We start from the raw sequence: 18,993 nt of genomic DNA on the forward strand, positions 1-18,993 counted from the left end.
TGAGCTGGACGGCTTTATTGTTCGCAGGGGTCGGACACGCGGCCCATGAACAGCAGCGTGTTGAGGCTCGACTCTCTGATGATCACCAGGAAGGGCCGGTCAGCGTTGAAGAACTCGCGGTTGAAGTTGAAGGAGCGTCCGACGGCCACGACGGCCGTGGAGGCGGCGGCTTCACTTCCCTCCTCGTTTACCTGCGGATAAAGAAAAAAATAATTTACGTACAGGCCGGTGTAGGTACCAGATCAGCTCAGGGGGCCTGCGCTTCCTGATGATGTCATCATATGGCAACTCCACTCAAACAAACTACATTACGCCCGCGGTCTCCATCTGTTACAATAAATTTTATTTTGTTAATTTACGGTTATTTTCCAGTAACTTAATCGAGGCATGACAACTTTTAACATCATTTTGGAAATGCTTCTGTGGTAGTCGGACAATTTAATTGGTAATTTTGCAGGATCAAAGTTACATCTTAAGAGAAATTTCCTTCCTGCAATTAAAAAAAAAAAAAAAGAAGTTGTGAAGGGAAACTAAACCATAAACTCTTTTCATTTTTAATAAAAGTCTGCAGCCATTTTAATTTTATTACACCATTCATCACTTTAAAATCAATAATGTTTATTCCTCCTTTTTCTGCTGATATTACTATGTCGTTCTTTCTGATCACATGTTTTTTATTATTCCAGATGAAATTGTGATGAATTTGATAAATTTTTAATTGTAGTATTTGGTATATTTAAGATATATGCTGGATAAATTAATCTGGCTATATCTTCCATTTTTGTTAACAATATTCTTCCAAAATTTGAGCCAACTGTCAAATATTTTATTTTGTTTGTAAAATGGCTTGAATATTTGTTCTATCATTTTCAGGGTGGTCCTTGTTAATCATTATACCTAAATATTTTACCTCATTTTTATCAATTAAAGTGGGTTGATTATTTTGAATTGCTAAGATTTCATATTTTTCTATGTTCATCTTTAAGCCTGAAGCTTTTGAGAAAAAAGAAACCGCTAAATTAACTAAATAAAATTGATTTGTCACAAATGCAGACGGCGGGCTCAGTGTAGTTTGTTTGAGTGGCGTTGCCATAAGGTGACATCATCGGGAGGCGCAGGGACCATGGAGAATTTCTTCGTAAAATTGTCCGTTTACAAACCGCAATCCCGCTCTCGAATAAAACCTACACCCCGCTATAATTACTTTAGTAAGTTGTCCAGACCAATCACAATATTTTGCGCAATTGTGCAAACGTTAAACCAATCATGTATAGTGACGTCATCAGAAGGCGCAGGCGATAAATGGAACTAAAAATAAGTAACATTTTCTAGATATTAGTGCATTTGTCCTTGATTTGAGCAGCTAATTAGGATTGTCTGCCAATAGAGCAAGATTCTTGCACTCAATGTAGGAACAACTCGTCTCCAGCGTCTTATTTCAAGTGCAGTATAACTAGTTATCTTACTTTAGGGGTAAAAATACTCATTCTATTGGCAGATAATCTTATTTAGCTGCTCAAATCAAGGAAAAATACATTATTTTCAAGAAAACTTTACTCACTTTTAGTTCCCTATATGCAGTGCGCCCCTCTGCGTCCACAGCTCTCCATCCGTCTCTATCAGGAGGACAGAGTAGCTGGACTACACTGCCCTGTTTCCAACATAAGGCCAAAATAAACTTTTATATTGAATTAACTTACTAGGTTTATTGTTGCTAGCGCGTACTCCAGGCTGCCTTACATGAATGCACCTCTAGTTTAGACATTACAGTCAGGCAGTCTTGTAGACAGCTCAGGGGTCCTCAGGTAGTGACAAGGTACCGTAATGCTCAGAATATCCATTTATCGCAGCGGCTTTGTTGCAAACTAAAGTCATATTTACACATTTTAACAGATTTTTGAGCGCATTGTACCACATAAAGTCAGTCAGTAAGCACAACGGTAATCATAGATTAGGAGCACCATCAATTTGTGAGAAAATTTAAGGAAATTAAGTGCGCCTTATAGAAGAATACTGTAGATGTCAGTTTATAAAGTAATCAACATCAACAGTTCTGCTGTTTTTTCTCAGAGTATCGACTCATATCTGGCGAATGTGAGCCGGCGCAGTCAGTCAGTTATGTTTAATCGCCCTGTGGGTTTGCAGTTGCGTTACTAATGTGCCGATTCGGCGAAAACAAACAAAAAGAAAAACGGGAACTTTGTGTGACTGACCTCCAGGAAGGCTTTGTGGTAGGCGTTGGAGATAAAGAGCGTTTCGCTGCCGTCCTCCAGGATTCCTGAAACACAAGAGTCAAAGCAAAATATATGTTTTTATTCCCAAATTTTAACACTCAGGCGAAAGTAGAGTTAAATGTCTAATCTTTAAGACGACTGTAAAATGAGACCACTGTAACACGGACAATAGGAACTATTTCAGTAAGACGAAAAATATTTACTCCACACCATCCGAATAGAAAATAATAATAAAATATAGACATAAATAATAAAAACTAAACAAGTTTTTAAAATTGTATCAGTAAAAAAAAATAAAACAAATGCAAAATATTTAACAAAATCTTAAATTCAGTGGTTTTAATAACTGAATAAATTATTTTTAAATATTTTATGCTAGTTTAAAGATATAAAAAAACTGGAATCAATAATTAGTTGTTTTTTTCCATCTATTTGATTTATTTAAAATTTTCTATATTTTTTATTTATTTATCTATGCTTTCAAGTCCAGGAGGGAAACCCGTTTCATTTCAGAACCAGAACCTTGTCTACAGGTGCGGGTTGGATCCTCCTTCACCTGGAACAGCTGCAGCATCCACCCTCAGTCATCCATCTTTCCAGCTGTTCATCCTTCCGTCACAGATGTTCCTTCTCTTCAGGCCGACTGTTTTATCTCTTTCACCCAAAAGAACGATCATGTTGCAGATTTAGGTTTTATAAATTAAGCATTACTTAACCCTATTACTCCAGATGTATCATTTTTCAATACAAATATTTCTGAGACCTCTACCTCTTTAACGAAGGCAGCATTTTTCTGAAGAGAAACTTTACAACAAATTGATGTTTTATACGGTCTATTTAAAAATGCAGAAAATATGAGGAAAATATTTTGGTCTAATGTATCAATTACAACACAAGGAAAGCTTGAAAGCCTCACCTTTTATTTTCTATTTAAATGGTAAGTTTCCTCACAATTACCTGTATCAGGCTTTAAAGCACACGTGTCAAACTCAAGGCCTGTGGGCCGAAATCGGTCCGTCAAGGCATTTTTTCCGGCCCTCACGAACCAAAAAAGGCGTATCATGTCATAAAGTAGAGGCATATATCCTTATAAATTGTATAAAGTGGCTAAAACTGTGCCTCCTGTAGCAAATGTTGATTTTTTTTAACTGTGTAGTAACAGCATCCTGCCACTAGATGTCAGTTTTCCCACAACACATTAAAACAACCCAGAAATGTCCAAAAGAGAAAAAGTGATGCAGAATGATGAGTTTAAAGTGTAACTAAACCCCAATATCAACTTTGTTTAGCAGATAAACTATATAAACTGGGCCTAAGGTGCTACTTTTATGTTAATGCGATTTTTTTTAATATAGATTTCTATGTGAATTAAAATGAAATAATGAAATCAAACCGGCCCTTTTAATGACTTCATGATGCCAAAGTGGCCCGAAATAGAATTGAGTTTGACATCCCTGCTTTAAAGGGTTAAAAACTGATGCATTTCTTTCTGTTTTCCTGCATATTTCCTCATTAGCTGTTTACAGCGGGCCAACTCAAAGGAAGTCAGATTTATATCAACAAATCTCTGCTTCAACTCAAACATGGACTCTGGCCCTGATGCCAGCAGACATGTTGCGTCTGAAGCGTTTCTGTTTGCTCCTCTCAGCTGAGCGATGTGGGATAAAACCTGCTCCGGGCCGAGCTGCTGCTGCTGTACACCTGGACTTAGAAAAATACGTTTTTTTCTGGTCCAAGCACCTGGCAGGCTGGCGTTGTCTGCGCTGAACAGGTCCGTCAGTCCCATCTGCTGCAGCTTCTCCTTCAGACTGAACTTGTCCTCCAGCCTGAAGCGAGGCACGGAGACGGAGACGGTGGTCTCCTGCATCTGGTCCATCCAGCTGTTCAGCTTCTTCTGGTCCAGGTTCTCCTCCACCTGAGGGTAAAGCCGTGCAGAGATTACAAGAGCATCTCATGCTCTCAGGATAATCTAATGTTAATCAGGGTGAAATCCTGTTACATCCTGGTCAGGATGTTAGGCTTAGCCAAAGTAACCCTTTATTTACTGTGGGTGGCATCTCCGAAATATACATTTCTATGTATTTCCCAAAAGATCGGTTTAAGAAATGTTTTTTTTAATCCTCAGAATTTCTGTCAAAAGTGTCTCAAACGTAAACAATCTTATTTTGCTAATTTAGAAGGCTTTGAAATGGCACTCACCAGGTGGTTCTGAGACTTTGAATTAATCTAACTTTGTCTTTTCCCTCCCAGATTTAATTTAAGTATTAGAAATGGGGCATAAACTATACCATGATATAACGTATGTGTTTTATAGATTATTAGAAATTATTCAAAGTTGATAAATGAATACAACTGAAACAGCCAAAATTATTAAAAAGCCCCAAATACACTCAATTATAAAGACAACTATAAAAACTTTCATTCAAAAAATCTCAGAAATTATTGCTGTTCTATCATTATAAATGTTTGTCAGTTTTAAATCTAAATAAAATATTTATATTCAAACAAAAACCTAAATATATTACACATTATCTAAATGACCTAATAGTTGCAAGCTGAATAGAGCCGCAATAGTGTTTTGCTATCATTATTTAATAATTTAAGGGATAAAAATAGAATATTTAGATAAACAGTTTTCCCAAAGTTGTTATTTTTTATGGTTATTTAGGAAAGGATCATTAGTTTCTCATTAGGAGTGGAAATGATCAGCGAATGATCACCAATTTTCTACCAACTCTGAATCGATTAATCAATTCATCTAACGTCTAGCTAGCAGATCTAACAGATTCTTTATGTTTTAACATTTCCTTGTATCGCCCATTTTCTAGTCACACTCATCCTTTTGATAAAAGCTATTAGTTAGCTTTCCTTTGGGTAAGGTGAAGAGGAGAAGGTATTGGTAGAAGTAGGAACGTGGAGGAGGGAACCAGGACTACCTGACTGAGCGGATGGCCTCTGCTGGGCAGGATGATCACCATGGTGATGTCCTCTCCTCTGTATGGCATCTCCAGCAGCTGCACCTTCTCATCGGGCAAGTCCTTGTAGTTGAACTTGATCTCCTGGTACATCATGTCGACCTGGCAGGTGCGACTCGCATCGACGTGGAAGTCTGAGGGACTCAAGTTCTCTTTGGGAAACTTGTTTTTCCACTGACCCTGAAAGATGGATAAAAGTGTAACACAGTGTTTACCAGTGCTTTTAACTCTAAAACAAGCAAACAAAAAAATTCCAGCGTTGCCACCTATTCAAAGGTAGAGTCGGCAATTTCTCCAGAAGTTTCCCAAAGTCCCTTTTGGAATAAATGCACAAGACTGTCTTACCTGGTCTTCGGGGGATCTCGTGAAAAAAAATCTCCTAAATCCACTCTGGTCTTATTTCTTTCTACTGATTCCTTCCTGTTCTTCTTCTAAACATGAACGCGGTTCGCTTCTTGTGACTGTCAGCCATGTTAGAAGTATACGGTGAGAGCAGCGGAGCAATAATGAACAGCTAACACTGAAGCTAACCGCTAAGCTAACAGCTAAGCTAACTGCTAAGCTAACCGCTAAGCTAACTGGCTACATAAACAATAGAAGTTTTTGCAGGCCTGTAGCGCCCACAGAGAATGATTTTTTTATAACCTCCTTTTTCTGAATATTGAATTGAACTGAATTGATATCTTTATTTTGAACATGCAGGAGAAAGTATATACAAATAAAACTAAAAATTTTTTTTTTTTTAAACTTTGGAGAGAAAACAATAAACAAGGAACCCTTCTTTCCTGAGTTAATATACCTATATTACATGTGCAAAAAGGAGTAGGAAGAAGTAAAACTTATGTACTCCTACCCCTTTAATTCTTTTATTTCTTCAATTTACAATATTTATAATTATGCTGCTATATATATATATATATATATATATATATATATATATATATATATATATATATATATATATATATATATATACACACACTTACCTACACATGTACATACATAATTATATATACACATATACACTCATACATATATACAGATAACAAAACAAAAACACAAACAAAACTTTCTACCATGCTTATCTATACCATCTGAAAATAATGTCTTTGTACATTTTTTTTAAAAGGAATATGTTTGGGCATTGCTTTAGGTTCTCATTTAGTTTGTTCCACAATTTAACTCCGCAAATAGATAAACATAATCTTTTCCTTGTAGTTCTACATAATCTTTCAACTACTTTCAGGATAAAAGGATGATTTTCACCCAGTATAACAAAAAGTTTTTATGAACAGGATTACCCACTATAGCTTTAATGTATCAGATCATCTTTGTATGCTGATGATGTCCTGCTTATTATTTCTTTTTTTTTTTCTTTTTTGCGGCTCTAGTAGCACGCGTTTTATTGACAGTGAGCTGACAGGAAGAGGGGGGGAGACAGGCGGCAAAGCGCCGCGGGTCGGAGTCGATCCCACGCTGATCGCATTGAGGACTAAAGGCCTCCTAACATGGTTCGCGCTAACCGCTCCGCCACGGGCGCGCCCCCCTGCTTATTATTTCTGAACTTTCATGTTATATTTTCTTTACTCCTTAACAACTTTCTAGTTAGTGCTTCAGCTTCAGGTGTTCACCAACCTTGAAGTAGATGGTGTTGACAAGAACCAAAGCTGTGTTGGAGTCCAGTGCTCCTGCTGGAAGGGTGTCCCTGATCCTGTTTTCTGTCTTGTTGGAGATCCATTCGTTGATGGTGATCCGAGCAGCTTCTGGGTTTGCCTGTCAAGGAGAGGAGTTATTGGTATGGCTCCAGTTTGATGCAGCAGATTTCATATGTGTACACAAATAAAAATTAAGTAAAATTAAGGAAGTATAAAAAAAGTATCATCAGCATAGAAGGTAATATTCTACAATAGTAGGTTTCTTGTCTATCTGGGATTGGTCACCTTCAAAATGTTAGAATGCTCCTGGGAGAAAACTCTGTTGACATGGCCTTAAATGCAACGACTGGGGAAATACTGCTATTCTTTAACATAGAAAGTACTCCTATATCAGCGTTTCTGTGTTTTCTTTCACCTGCATGCTCAAAGTTCCAGTTGGTTGCTCACACCGAGCTAGATTCTGCTTCTGCTGGACGTTTCTTCTTAGTAATTGACAACTTTCCTTTCTGCATGTATGTTAGTATAAGGGATTGCTGCTAGGTCAACAGCACAATGCAAGTGATAGTCCACCTTCCAGGAGGAGTGAATGCTGCAGGTCTGAATGCTGTAGGTCAGTGACTCGATGCTATCTGCCAGGTTTCCTTTGGTAGGTTGAGTTTAGAGTGTGATGATGTCAAAACTAGACATGAAGCATGTAAAATAATCTAAGCCTTTTAGATTTAAACTACCGTATTTTCCGGACTATAAGTCGCAGTTTTTTTCATAGTTTGGCTGGGGGTGCGACTTATACTCTGGAGCGACTTATGTGTGAAATTATTACTCATTTTTACCTGTATATCATTACACCTGTTATTTTCACACCAAACCACAAGAGGGCGCTCTAGGCCTGTGTTGAATCAGACGTAAGCGACGTAGAAGCGGAAACGCCGCAGCTTCTACCTCTGGAGTTAACGGAGTTATTTGAAAATGACACCGAGGATTAAATGGATTTTAGTTATTTGGAGAGACACGGGCGCTTTGGTTAACTTCTTCGTATGTTATTTATGCTATAGTTATCTGAATAGCTTTTAATAGGTTATGTTAACATACCAACACACATACATACATTACATATATATATATATATATATATATATATATATATATATATATATATATATATATATATATACATGCATACATATACATACATATATATGTATATATACACATGTATGCACACATACATATGCCTACATACACATGTACTGACATATATTCACTTGGTGATAGTAGTAGAAGTTCTTCCGGATCATTGCACAAGTTATAGCACAGTGTATTAAATAGATTAATTGCACATTAGTTATTGCCCAAATTATAACCCTCAGGATTTAATGTCTGAAAGTACAATGTGCATGCATCAAAAACTACTTTAAAAGTGAAATTTAGGGTCTCCTCATATCTACAACATAAAAGCTTGAAAACATAAATTTCTGTCCACCAAAACGTTCTGCCACATATAGACTTCCCGTGGTTGCTCTGTGGATTGGGTGTTGTAGACTTAATTTTTTGTTCTGTGTTCTTGCCTGATGAAATGAGCGGTCCTGTTCGTGGACCCAAACTATTTAATTTATGATTTATCACCTTGAAGTTGAGAGGCATCAGTTTGGCCCCGTAGACGGTCTCACTGATGTTCTGGTACGTCTCGTTAAAATAGAGCGATTTGTCTCCAAACAAGCGGTTGGCGGAGACCAGCAGCGTGGTCTTGTCTTTCTTCCTGTAAAGACGGCAGTTCAGTTTGGCAAAGAAGAAGTGGATCATATCAGAGGTCTTCTCCTTGATGGTGTCAAACTCAAACACCTGCAGATAAAAAGAAAAACAAGAAATGAACGCCGGGTCACCTACTGACTGGAGGACTTGTGGTTCATATTTTTATTCATTCTTCTTTAAAAGTTACCAAGTTTTAAACACCACCTATTCCACATAGTGACTCTTATGCAGATGGAAGGAAGAAAAATAACAATAATGTGACATATATTGTTTCGCTCTTGCCATAACGTTTAACAACTGGGATATTTTTCTAAAATATGTTCAATTCCCTTGTTTGCAGCTCTTTTGATTTCGGATCCAACTTTTAGACCCAATCCTGCATTAAATCAGTGGTTTCCGAACATTTTGTCACAATAACAAAAATGCCAAATTTAGAGTGATTTTTTTCATTCTTACCTACTTAACAATAAACACACAATATATCAATAAAAGAAAGTAATTAGATCTTTGCAGAAAAAGTATTAGAGGTACATGATATATTGGTATTGGCCAATGTTAGTCCTTTTTTTAACATTTTGGTATTGATCCGATAGATAAAACTGGCTCGATATTAACAACGGATGTTCATTTCCATCTTGTAGCCCTTTGCGTTTTTGGAGGAGTGGCGATGGGGTATTTGTAAATTAAAGTGATAGTGATGCATTTTTAGTCGAAAGAGTACGGCGATATTTCTAATATAGGTAAATATCAGTTATTGGTCATAGCAGTGACCAATAATATCGATATTGGCCCAAACTTTCATATCGGTTCATCCCTAAAGATAATCGGTAACTTATTGCAGAGCTAGGTCATATAAGCGTTCTGCATGGAGTCTGCATGTTCTCCCTGTGCATTCAGGGATTCTCACCGGGTACTCCAGCTTCCTCCCACTGTACAAAAACACAACTGTTGGGTTAATTAGTCTCTAAACTGACACGTGTGCATGATGTGTTAGCCCTGTGTGTCTCTATGTTATATTACGTTGTTATTCTTTTGGTTCTTGGTATGTTTTGAGTCAATCTTTAACTTGAAAGTTACTCTGCCTTTAAATGATAGTTTTAAATCTCTGTTTCTGGCGGATTATAAGGGTTTCAAAGGGTCACTGTCACGCTGTACTTTGGCAGGTTTAATAAATGGGTGTTCCCAAGTCTGTTTGTGAGGAACAGTTTGGTTTAGATGTCTGTGGTCCTATTTAACATGAAATTAGAACAAAGCCCCAAAAGTTGTAGTTAATAAATGACAAAAACTTAATAATATTCCCAACATTTTTCCTGTCAGTGAATTTCGAGCCTTAAAAACTGCTTTCTAAAATGTTCCATCGCCACAAAATCATCCAAGCAGCTGCAGGTGCCCCATTCCGCAACACTTTGGACGCCATAAACCGTGTTTCCGCTGGCACCAGTAACTGACAGACGTTTGGGTCTGGAAGCATATTCTCTCACAAAAACACTCAATGAACCCACTTCCACGGTTAAAGAAACAAACAAAAACAAAAAAAAAAACATTTTGAAAATAATTAGTCTCTTTTTTTAATGCAGGGATCCTGCATTTTGGTAAAATGTAGAATTTGTTTCTGCATTTCCTGGTCGTTTTTTATGTTTACTAAAACCTAAAAATGCACCTGTTTATTAAATGTATTTCCTAATCAAATAAAAGTGATGTGTAAATGATATCAGTAAGAGTTTAAGCAGAAATATTGTTGCCCTTTTGCATGTTTGAAACTATCATGCAGCTTTAACAACAATCCAGGTTTGGCCGCACAGCCTTAATTTGGTGGTGAATATTTCCTCAACCCCCTCATGATTATTATATAAATGCTTATTAATACATTATTGTTCATATTTATAGGTATAGAGCGAAAAATGTGATTTAGAGAACCTTGACAGAGGAAATGTGTTGGAGGCCTGCTTATTTGATTTTTTAACTGATACTGTATTTTAAATATAATGACTAACCAATAAGCTATAAATCATAAAATCTGAGAAAACGTTAAAAAAAATCCTGGTCGTGTATTGCTTGTTTGGGATTTTCTCCTAAAAAGGTCTACCCAGTAAAGAAAGGATGCACTTATTCATTATAATTGGTTGTTATTCCCTCCTCCTCCACATTCATGGACATTCTTCCTCTTTTTCAGGTCCAGTAATTGTCAGATATTTCCATTAACCCCGTTCATCAAACTTCCAACCCATCCCGGCTATTTCTGCATGTTTTCCCCATGCAGCCAGTTGCAAAAAGCATCGACACTCCTTGAAGTTTTCCACATTTTTGTCACAATAAAACCACATTTTGTTAGGGTTTTACATCATAGGCCAACACAGAGTGGTAAGTGTCTGTGGAAAGGAGAGAAAATTATTATTTTCAAAACTTTTTGGATAAAAGTAGAAAAGATGTGTATTTGTATTCAGCCCCCTTGAGTCAATACGTTGTAGAAACACATTTAGATGCCGTTAGTCTTTCAGGGCATCCCTCCTGGGTCCAAAATTAACACTCGCCAGACGCCAGATGCGAGTAAATTTCAGAGGGCTAGCCGCCACATGGTGAGTAAATGTTTGCACCAAATAAATTGTGTTTTTCAGTCATCATTTGGATGGATGCTTCTATTTGTTTCAGCTCGTATGACAACAAAGGTATAAATAGTATAGCACGCGACGCGAGAACGACCGCAGCTACGTCACGTCCGTTTGCTAACAGCTAGCATTTAGCTCAGGCTAATTACGCAGATATATTCAATAGTTAACTCAGCCGCTTCTTGTGAAAAACATACGATTTTAACTGTGAAAAAAAACATTAAAGTGTTTATAATTGATTTGTTATTTATTTATTTCGTAAGTGACCATGGTATAACCGGGATAATGCCCTTAGAGGCGTCCGTTATCAGAAATTGACTTTGAGGAAGCAACCGTTTCACGCCTCTGTGTCGTCCATTCATTTCCGATAAAAGACGCCTCATCAGGCTTCATCCGTTACTTCTGTGACTACTTACTTATGCGGGTTTATTTATGTGCATCAGAGGAAAAGGGGCTGAATTATAACGCATGGCACGCACTACAGATTTGTATTTCTTTTTAACAACCCAAAAGCATGTTTGATTCATTTTATCATTCTCTGTCCGCTTCGCAGGGATGTTTCATCCATGTTGGTCTATCTCATGTAAGTTTGCCGGTGAAAACACTCAGGCTGATGAAACGTTTCGAGGGGTGTGAATACTTTTGCAACGCCCTGTGCCCGGCTACAAGGTTTTCCGCATGTTTGCCAAACCTTCATGATCTGCTCCAGCGTCTGGTTGCAGGCGCCCAGCTTGGTCATGGCGAACGCGGTGGAGATGCTGAGGGGCGACATGAAGATGTTTTCCTCGGCGGTGCGGCTGCGGGCCATCTGCTTGTACAGAGACAGGGCGAAGCGGCTGTTGGCCTTGGACAGCTCCCAGACTCTGGGGTTGACGGGCCGCGGCTCCGGCGTCGGCTCGTCGGGCTCCTCTGGATCAGGGCTGCGGTAGACGCAGCGCGGCTCCAAGGCCAGGTCTCTGGGTCGGGCGTTGCAGATGTCCAGGAGCTGAGCGGCGGACAGTAAAGGCAGGAATGCCAGGATCAACAAGCAGACGGTAGACCTCATCCTGGATGGAAGAGACATTAGATCATTTGGGCTCATGTGGCAGAATTTAATGTTTCAAATCAACAAAAATTAATATCAAGGGTTAGGGTTAACCCAGGGGTGTCCAAAGTGCGGCCCGGGGGCCATTTGTGGCCCTTTGAATGCTTTTGGTCGGCCCTGAATCACAGTTGCAGAATGGCCTAAACTTGGTTTTGCCAGCTCAGATGGTGATAATACTTTTAAAAAGTTGGCCAATTTTCACTGATACAAGGCCTTTCAAAAAAAGAGACAAATTAAAATCTTCTTAAAAGGGAAAGTATAATGTGCAACAACATTTTTTATCTTTTATGAGCCATATTTTTGGTTTTAAGTTAATAAGACCACAAGTGTTTCAGCAAAAGGCAGGCTTGGGTGCACCCATTTATTAAAAACCCAAATGTTGAGGACATTGTTTGCCAAATGAACCTGCAATAATATTTTTATGTTTCAAATCTAAAATGATTTACAGATTCCTTTTCTACAGAAATCAGACTAGATTGCTTGTTTCATTAAAGTCAGGTTTTTGCCATTTCGATTAAAAAAAGGGTTTAATTTTGTGGCCCCTGAGTACTATCTATGTGACATTATTGGTCCCATGGCAAAAAGTTTGGACACCCCTGGGTTAACCTATCTGAACATGCCGTTATCTTCTCACTAGATACATAAACTGTAATAATCCACATTTCTGGTTCAGTTTACCAGCCACATCCAGGCCTGTTTACTGCAGAACTACAGCATTTAAACTGAACCTGTCTGACAGCATGAAGTAGGCTAAAAGAACCTAAAAAACACATCTACAAACCCGGTTCCAGTGAAGTTGGAATGTTGTGTTAAACGTAGAGCTGGGAGACAAATCAATTTAATCGATTAATTCGAATTTACAATTTTTAACGATTTAATTGTTGGAAAATCTGGATTTTATTTAGCCAATATTCTCTTCAATGATTTCCATGAAGAGAATAGCAGCAATGCTGAACATTGGTTTAGGAAAATATAGTCAAAATATTGTAAAAAGGAAAAGATTTTTGTACCATAACAAGAGCAGCAGCCTGCAAACATGGAAGCCAGTAAGAGAAGAACCAGAAATAGAGCAGAATACAACATCACATACCTGTCCTCCTGTGGAAGTAAAAAATTACAACAGCAGCAAACCGTTTAAAAAACGGCATATTCGATTGTTGTGATTGGTCAGCTGTAGTACCGATTTCAGCCGCAAGGTGTCAGTGTTACTTATAGTATAGCTCCTTCAAGGAACTTGTTGAATGTTTACACTAAAAAACAGAACCACATAAAGAACATTTTGGATCCTCGTTAAACATGGCAAAATTAATCTCACACCGGACATCGTTTGGATCGCTTCATGTTGCCTCGGCCATTTCTTTTTCTCTTTTTATATTTCCATGCGGCTCCAATTTAGAATATCAGACAGCACCCCCTGCTGGACGGCAGCCGCACTACAACACTGAAAGAAGGTCTAAGTGGACATTATCAGTTATTCATATGGAACAATGATTATTAATAAGGCGGTTATTTGTTTGCATTCCTAATTTATATTCACCCCAGGTTGGGGAAAGATTAGATTAGATTAGATTAGATTTGATTTGATTTTATTGTCATTACACAGGTACAGGTACGAGGCAATGAAATGCAGTTTAGGTCTAACCAGAAGTGCAATAGCAGCAAGTGCAGGATAAACAATGGTTCCATAAGTACAGGTCATGGGTTTTTACTGAATAAATATAGAGATGTATACTATTATAGACAGAATTTTACTGATAGATTTGTCCTATGAGTATAATATATAGATAACTAGTATTGTGAACTAAATTTACAGCTGGATATGTACCGAATATAATATACAGATGGATATTACTATAAATAGAGAAAACAGCTGAACTCGTTGGAAGGTCATAAGATTGACGATGCAGAAAAATAACATCATATAGTCAGCGAAGCATGGTAGAGGCAGTGTGATGGTGTGGGCCTACTCTGCTGCCCGCCATAAGTAATGGCACCATGTACTCTGCTCACTAGCAGAAGGTCCTGAAGGAGAAAGACTCGCCATTCAAGAACTCGTGAGTTCTGGAGCTGGATAACGATCCAGAAACACCAAATAAATATGAAGACCTGAATTGGCCTAGTTAAAGTCTGGAGCTGAGATGCTGTGGCGCGACTTTAAATGGGCCATTCGTGCTCAAGAAACGCTCCAATGTGGCTGATTTGAAGCAATCCTGCAGGGAAGAGTGGGTCAAAATTCCCCCCCGACGACATGTGGAAGCACAGCGACTCTGTGTTCACCCAGGATCAGGGTAGCGTTTTTCACCTTATTACATAAAACATCATCATATGAAAGCTGAATTTAGTCTTTACTCTGGTTTTCCTGTAAGTGTGACAAAAGTATAAATAGATGAAGGGGGGGGGGGGTACTTTTTAATGCCACAGCAGAAACAAGCCAAGCAGAGATGTGCGTCCTTTAACTAATTGAACAATAAAGTTTTAAATTCTTGTATATAAAACTACAGTTTTAGGTTTGCGATGCAACAGATTTCAACAGCAGCACAGAAACAGAGGAGAAAGATTTTTCTGTCCTTATTGACCAAAGCGCTCGAGTTAAACAGCGAGAGATTACAGATATTGATTAAATGAGGATGAAGCTCTCAGGCCAAAGTTCTCCAACAACAAACATTTTTTCCTCACATTAAACATTAAAACACCCGTTTTCAGCTACAAGAACCAGAAACACGCGAATAAAGAGAGGCTGTTACCTGCGCAGGTAAGGCTGTGAGGGCTCAGGCAGGCAGGTGTGTGCAGTCTGAGCTGAACTCAGGTCAGTGTCCCGCAGAACAGCCACGATCCACGGCGACCTTTGAGACATCGACCCGCTGCTCGTCAACAAGCGGGGCTTCGTACCAGGAACCGTCAACATGACGACAAAGTCACTCCCGATCGATGCTGGACGCAGCTCCGGTGGGAGGACTTACACCCCCCCATGTACCAGGGGGACAAGATTAGGTGACAAAAACTTTTAATTTTAATACTTGGTGGAAAAACAACAAATAAATGGAACAAAGTCGCCCAAAAAACAAAATTGGACTTTTATTCCTGTTTGTCTTCTTTAAAAAAAAAATCCCTTTAAGAAAAAAAAAATGTCTCCAACTTTACAAAACTTCCAAAAAAATATTATAAGCAGTTCCAAAAATACAATATATGAAGAATTTAAAAATGTTTAAATCTTGGTAGAAAAACAACAAATAAATGAAACAAAGTTGCCTGAAAAACAAAATTTCTGAAAATGACTTTTTTTAACTTCTTAAAAAAACAGCAATACCTTAAAGGAAAAAAAAATTCTCCAAATTTACATAACTTGCAAAGAAAAATAATTATTAGCAGTTCAAAAAAATGCAATGTTTGAAGAAAAAAAAACTATTTCTTGGTAGAAAAACAACAAATGAATGAAACAAAGTCGTCCAAAAAACTAAATTCTTTGACTTTTGTTTTTGTTTTTCCCTTTAAGAAAAAAATGTCTCCAACTTTACTAAACTTGCAAAAACTAATTATAAGCAGTTAAAAAAATATGTTTTAAAATTTTTTTGTTTTAATTCTTGGTAGAAAAACAACAAATAAACTAGAAAAAGCTGTTCCTGCATAACAGCAAGTGAGAATGCTAATCTGCAGAATGATTGAGCAGAAGATGACATTGAAATCAGACTTGAAGAATTTGAAAAAAATAAGAAGTTGAAGAAATTTAAAGAATTTGAAATATTTGAAGAAATTTGAAGAATTTAAAAAATTTGAAGAAATTTGGAGAATTTGAAAAGATTTCAGGCATGCCGGGAACGATCCGAACTTTTTGACACCAAAATTGTTGAAATCGGTTGAAGTATGCGGGAGTAGTTAGACGCTGATGGAATAATTCTAAGCAAAGGCAGCCTGTCCCTGACCTGTAGTAACCTCTGGCCAGCAGAGTTCTGTTGTCATGGAAACTCACTCACAGCTGCAGGTGTCCGTCTACTGCAGGCAGAGACTTATGGTCAGAAGAGCTCTAATTGGAATAAAATGGCATCACTTTGCCTCAAACAACTCTGGATTTTTCGTCAACCGTTAGGGTTAGAGACGTAATTTTTTCTGCGTTTATTTCGGAAAGGATTGGGGAACAAGACAAACTATCGTTTTTTTCTTGAAATATTTTAATGTAGGCGCAAAAAATCATGAAATAAAGGGGAATATTGACGAAAATTCAAAAATCCTCTAAAATCGGTCCCGAACAAATCGCTCTAGCTGAAAAAGTTAAAGAGATATCGAAATAATTCTTTCAGCGTGAGTATCAGCAGGCTTTTGAGGACTATGGAGCTCATTTTTCTGTTTGTACAAAAATCAGTGTAGGCATGGCAACGATGAAAAAAAGTGCATCATTTAGAAGGATGCAGTTCCAAAGCGTTTTCAGAGTTTTGCACATTCGGTACTCCCGAACAAATTGTTCCTGCGGCAAAACCGTAATAGTTATAGACAGAATTTCTTGTTTGTGAGTGCCAGAAGGGTCTGGACATTCATGTGTGAAAGTCTCATGCCTGTACATGAAACGGTTTAGGAGTAGTGATGATGTAGAAAAGTGCCTCATTTGGGGGAATGGAAGTCTGATCCTGTTTTAGTATTTTCCCAAAACGCTACTCCCGAACAAATTGTTCCTGCGGCAAAACCGTAACATTTATCGACAAAGTCCTTTTTTGTGAGCGCCAGAAGGGTCTGGACATGAATGTGTGAAAGTGTCATGCCTGTACATGAAACGGTTTAGGAGTAGCGACGATTTGAAAACATGTGTCGCTTGGGAATGTCAGGTGTGATTTTTCACCACACCTCCATAGAAAATCAATGGAGAGCTTTTAGGCTTTGTGGTGCTCTGGGGTGATTTGCGAAAAATCTATAAATCCCACACCAATGATGGTTACATTTCCAGAATCCAGACAAAAATTTCTACGTTTTGATGTATAATTTATCTGAATAGAGTGAAAATTGAGCAAGTGAGAAGAAGTTGTTCAGAGAAGCAAAATCTATAGGAACGGCAGAGTGGCCACTCCCTAGCAACCATAGCAACGCATTCATTTTTCTGAATTTTATGAAAACGCAAAATTATTTTAAGTAGGTACTGTATGAAAATGATAGAAGATATGAAAAAGCTGAAGTAGCTGAAGATAGCTGAAGGTTATTTGAACATTTTAAAAGTTAAATGGCGTTTCTAGCTGAAAGTAGGCTGAAGCAGTAAGCTGTCAAAAAGCTGAAAAATGTAAAGAATTTGAAGGATTCTCCAATTAATTTCAATGAGAGCAAAAAACTCACAAAAAGTTAAATATTTAAAATATTATAAAAGTTATAATTACTAAAAGACATAGCAGTAATGTCGTGAACGAGCTGAACGCTGTGATACGAAAATTGTTTAAATCGGTTGAAGTATGCAGGAGTAGATGCCGAAAAACGTACGGAATAATAATTAAGACCTGAAGGAACTTAATCAGTGAGAATGCTGTATAGCATTCTCACTGATTAAACAAAGTTGCCTGAAAAACAAAATTCTTTGACTTTTCCAGTTTCTCTTCTTTAAAAAAATCCTTTTAAAAAATGTCTCCAACTTTACAAAACCTGCAAAAAATAATTATTAGCAGTGCAAAAAAACTTACAAATACATAAATTTGTAAGTTTTCATTTTCCTTTATTCCATTTAACTGCTGAAAATCAGAGAGTTGTATAAATCCAACATCTCGTTACAGAGAGCGATCGGAAAATCGAACACATTTATAAACATTATTTCATTTATTATGGCTCAGTCGCTCAGATGCGTTTTTTTTTTTTAGTTCTGACTCAAACTAAAACCTGAAACTACAAAAATATGATTTTAAAACCAAACGTCAGCAAACTTAAATCAACTGTTTTCCACATTTTGAAGATTTTAGTCGTTTGGTCCCCGTGGTGAAAAATAAAATATTTTATATGTTCAACATGTGACTTTTCTGAGAGTTTGGATGGAAAGAGTCTAGATGGTAACTTTTCTCAAGCTTCTTTTGAATTTTTGACTCCAAACTTTTTAGCAGGAGTTCAATAAATGACAGAAAAGGAGAAATAACTGCAGATCTGAGGCTGGAACACCATCAGGTCTGTTTCCATTTATTCATTAAAACTGGGTCCAGTTCTAATTCATGTGGGCAGTTATCGCCCCCTAGCGGCGAAACAGATAATCTGGTTTTGTCTTGCACAAAATTAAGGAATTTTATATATTAAGAAGTACTTATGTTTTATAATGCAGACCCATCAAGAATCATCGACATATGTAATTTTCTGCTTATTATTTAATGTTATTTACCATTATTCCTCTGTTGATATTTTATGCAAGGTTTTAGTTTGGGTACAAAAAAAAAGTAAATGCAGATTTAAATGTTGTTGGTTAATATATCTTCATAAAATTAAGTCTTGTTTCTTGAATGTACATTTTTAATTCTTATAACTTAAGAGTTGTCTTTTAATTTTAGTTTTCTTTTTCTGCTCAGTTATAAAGTTAAACTGTAGTTTCTGTTGTGAAGTCATCTTATTTTGTTCTGTCAATTATTTTTAATAAAGATTTTATTTTAAAAAAGCTGTTTATCTTAAAACAAGTTGAAAAAAATGTTTTAAAAGGTAAAATGTACATTTATGAAACTCTTTCTATAAATAAAATCCAGTGAC

General features: G+C 37.3%; 1 protein-coding gene across 1 annotated transcript; it reads right to left on the bottom strand.

Moving 5' to 3' along the window:
- serpinc1 (serpin peptidase inhibitor, clade C (antithrombin), member 1) lies at positions 1 to 15,245 on the bottom strand. Its single transcript, XM_012882684.3, has 8 exons — positions 15,048 to 15,245; positions 11,911 to 12,265; positions 8,488 to 8,703; positions 6,845 to 6,982; positions 5,171 to 5,389; positions 3,975 to 4,149; positions 2,214 to 2,278; positions 1 to 191 (listed from the first exon to the last, which is right to left on the bottom strand). Exons 1-8 carry the CDS (start codon positions 15,206 to 15,208, stop codon positions 15 to 17), a joined length of 1,506 nt encoding a protein of 501 aa, XP_012738138.3. The 5' UTR covers positions 15,209 to 15,245; the 3' UTR covers positions 1 to 14.
- Positions 15,246 to 18,993: the final 3,748 nt, after the last annotated feature.

Source organism: Fundulus heteroclitus, chromosome 9 (genome assembly GCF_011125445.2).
Source record: "Fundulus heteroclitus isolate FHET01 chromosome 9, MU-UCD_Fhet_4.1, whole genome shotgun sequence".
In the NCBI taxonomy this organism is placed as follows: domain Eukaryota; kingdom Metazoa; phylum Chordata; class Actinopteri; order Cyprinodontiformes; family Fundulidae; genus Fundulus; species Fundulus heteroclitus.

What these genes read in the sequence shown, in the direction of transcription:
- serpinc1 (XM_012882684.3), bottom strand. Translation starts at nt 15,208, where the DNA reads ATGTTGACGGTTCCTGGTACGAAGCCCCGCTTGTTGACGAGCAGCGGG. An exon ending in TCACAGCCTTACCTGCGCAG is followed by an intron (nt 12,266 to 15,047) that starts GTAACAGCCTCT and finishes TCTTCCATCCAG; the next exon opens with GATGAGGTCTACCGTCTGCT. An exon ending in GAGGCCATCCGCTCAGTCAG is followed by an intron (nt 4,150 to 5,170) that starts GTAGTCCTGGTT and finishes CTTTACCCTCAG; the next exon opens with GTGGAGGAGAACCTGGACCA.